This window comes from Helianthus annuus, chromosome 16 (genome assembly GCF_002127325.2).
Source record: "Helianthus annuus cultivar XRQ/B chromosome 16, HanXRQr2.0-SUNRISE, whole genome shotgun sequence".
Classification (NCBI taxonomy): Eukaryota; Viridiplantae; Streptophyta; class Magnoliopsida; order Asterales; family Asteraceae; genus Helianthus; species Helianthus annuus.
Genome location: NC_035448.2, coordinates 27,138,164 through 27,141,053, shown reverse-complemented (window position 1 = coordinate 27,141,053; position 2,890 = coordinate 27,138,164). Strand labels below are relative to the sequence as shown.

The 2,890-nt window shown below is 36.1% G+C and overlaps 1 protein-coding gene across 1 annotated transcript; it reads right to left on the bottom strand.

The window, feature by feature from the left end:
- Positions 1-381: 381 nt before the first annotated feature.
- Positions 382-921, bottom strand: LOC110919126 (branchpoint-bridging protein-like). Its single transcript, XM_022163407.1, has one exon. The coding sequence runs from the start codon at positions 919-921 to the stop codon at positions 382-384; it is 540 nt and encodes a 179-aa protein (XP_022019099.1).
- Positions 922-2,890: the final 1,969 nt, after the last annotated feature.

Here is a 2,890-nt window from a genome sequence, read left to right as displayed (position 1 = left end):
AATACAAAAAACGCCATAGAACAATGATAGAAGAACAAAACGCCATAGCATGATTTGCTGGAACGAAAAATAGAAAACGCCAACAAATTTTACTTTGTCGAACAGAATCCATGTTAAACGCCATATATCTGGGAAAGCTTGCAATGGAGGTAACAACTAACAATAAATCTTTGGAGTTTTAATTTGAAAGAGATTTATAACGCGAATAAGGAGGGAACGTATAAAAGGACAATCGTACCCCCGCATAACAATTAGGGCCCCCTGCCACGTGTTGGGCCAGGATCCGTTCTCACCATTCTCACACTTTTCACTGTTCTCTCCTGAACCCGTTTCCAAAACAAAAACAAATAAATATAATTCACGTAAATATGAAGAAAGTTATCAAGCATTCGTCAGACCTGGAGACACCGTAACCGCCTGCGGCGGATCCGCCGTAACTACTGCCAGAGGAGTAACCGTAACCAGCGATGGATTATCAGGCAACGTCGATGGCGGCGGAGGCAAAGAAGTTTCCGGCGGTGGAGGCGACGACAGAGAGGCTTCTGGTGGTGCTGGCGGTGTTTGATCGCTTTCAGGAGGTTCCGGCGGTGTCATATTGGTTTCCGGCGGTGGCAGAGTTGACAGAGAGGTTTCCGACGGAGGCGGCGGTGCGGTGGAACTGACAGCTGGATCAGACGGATTAGAATTCGGCAACGATGCCAACGACATCTGTACCGGTGGCGGATGAAAGTCACAAGAAAGTGAACAACCTTCGTCGGAGTAGTTACGAGATTTAGATCGATTATTATTCCTTCCGATTATGCTAATTCCGATAACGAGGCTATTCCTTCCGATTATGCTAATTCCGATAACGAGGCTAGTGATAACAATAACAACGATGATGAAGATGATCTTCGTTGCTTTACCTATGTAATACAACATTGTTTGTTTCAATAAGTGAAAGTTTTGCAGAAGCTTGAGGAAGTGAAAATGGCGGATTTTGTCGTGTAATTAATTGTTGTTATTAGTTATCATCAGTGATAACAATAACATTGTTGAATTTGATATTGAAATGGAGAAAGAAGCAGGAGATGGATGAGTAATTAGAGTTAGGAACTGGGAGAGATATGTTATATATGTTATTTTTTTATTTATTAAGAAAAATTTAAATAAAAGCATGAAATGACCATTTTACCCTAGTTAGTGTTAAAGGACGAAAGATGTAATGACTTTTCTAAATAAAGGATCGTGACTGTAATTATTGAAGTTAAAGATCATCCATTGCAACCCGCTAAAAACATAAAGGACGAAAAGTGTAATTTACCCTATCTCATAACTTAACTTTAGTTATTGAAAAGGGTTTTGGTTCTAATTTGATTGATTGTTTTGGACATTGGTTTTTTTGTTCTAACTTCCAAAATGGACGAACATCTATCCTAAGGACGGAAAGTGTGATGGCGAAGTGAAAAATATGACCGATAAGTGAAATTTCTTGAATTTAAAGATGAAAGTTGAAATTTCAACGTACCACATTGATACTTCTATACAACCCTAAAGATTCCATCCCACTTATGAAAAGTATCCAAAACTGGGTCCAATAGGCAATAGATCGATGACATTTTCACATATAGATATTTGTGCATCTCATCATTAGGCAGAATCCGAGTTGTACCAATTCCCACTCATTACCTATTATTAGTGTCGTGATCACCCCAATCTCATTATCATGTTGACAATATTCGATGAATGCAACTTCAACAACTTGGTATTGCTTAAGAGTTGTTCTAAAAGCTCCACGAAGCTTCAGGGATCACAACGATTCGATGTTCTAAAAGTTCCACGTTTGAAATCGATATTTATTAACAAGATAAGAATTCATTTTCTTTATGTATACAAACTCGCATATAACGACAAATGACATTATTTAAGTTTTGAAGAAAAAGTTATGTTGATATAAAATACTAATGTACGAGATACGTAAAATGTAACCTGTAATCATAGACGAGGTATGCGTTTTACTCATTATTTTTAAGGCAAATTGGAAAATAATAATCACATCTTTCTGAAATTGGCCGATAATAATCTCAAGTCAGTTATTAGCCAATAATAATCCGACCTCGTCCAGTTTTTTTGTAAAATAGTCTGCCGTTAAAATAAGTTTAACGGAGTTAAGTGTTTTTCCGACTTACAAACCGATGTTTTAGGTCTTTTGATCGGAACGAGGATACGAGTCGATTTATGTAAAACTTACCTCGAAATTGTGTTCGAAATGGCTTGAATTTTGGTAATTGGAAGTTAAACACCCGAATTGAAGCACCGTTTTCGTGGGTTGGGGGCAGTATTTTGAGGTAAGTTTTACATCTATCGACTCGTATCCTCGTTCTGATCAAAAGCCCTAAAACATCGGTTTGTAATTCGGAAAAAAACTTAACTCCGTTAAGTTATTTTAACGGCAGACTATTTTACAAAAAAAATAGACGAGGTCGGATTATTATTGGCTAATAACTGACTTGGGATTATTATCGGTCAATTTCAGAAACATAGGATTATTATTTTCCAATTTGCCTATTTTTAATAATTAGTCCATACCTTTTGAAAATAGCAGGTATGCTCCCTATGGTTTGTTATTTTGTTACTCGGATAGTAACAAAATGACAAACAATAGAGAGCATACCTGCTATTTTCAAAAGGAAAAGAATAAACATAAAAAAATGTGAAACCACATAGACCATCCGGGAAATTAACTCTTTTTAATATTTACATCCACTTTAAAACAAACAAACTGCATGAAACAAATACAAGTATTACGGAACTTTATATTAGTCGTATTTAATTATTAAGTTAATTTTACTTTATCAACTATAACAATAAAAGACATCACTTATTGTTTTTCAATGACTGACGTGACATT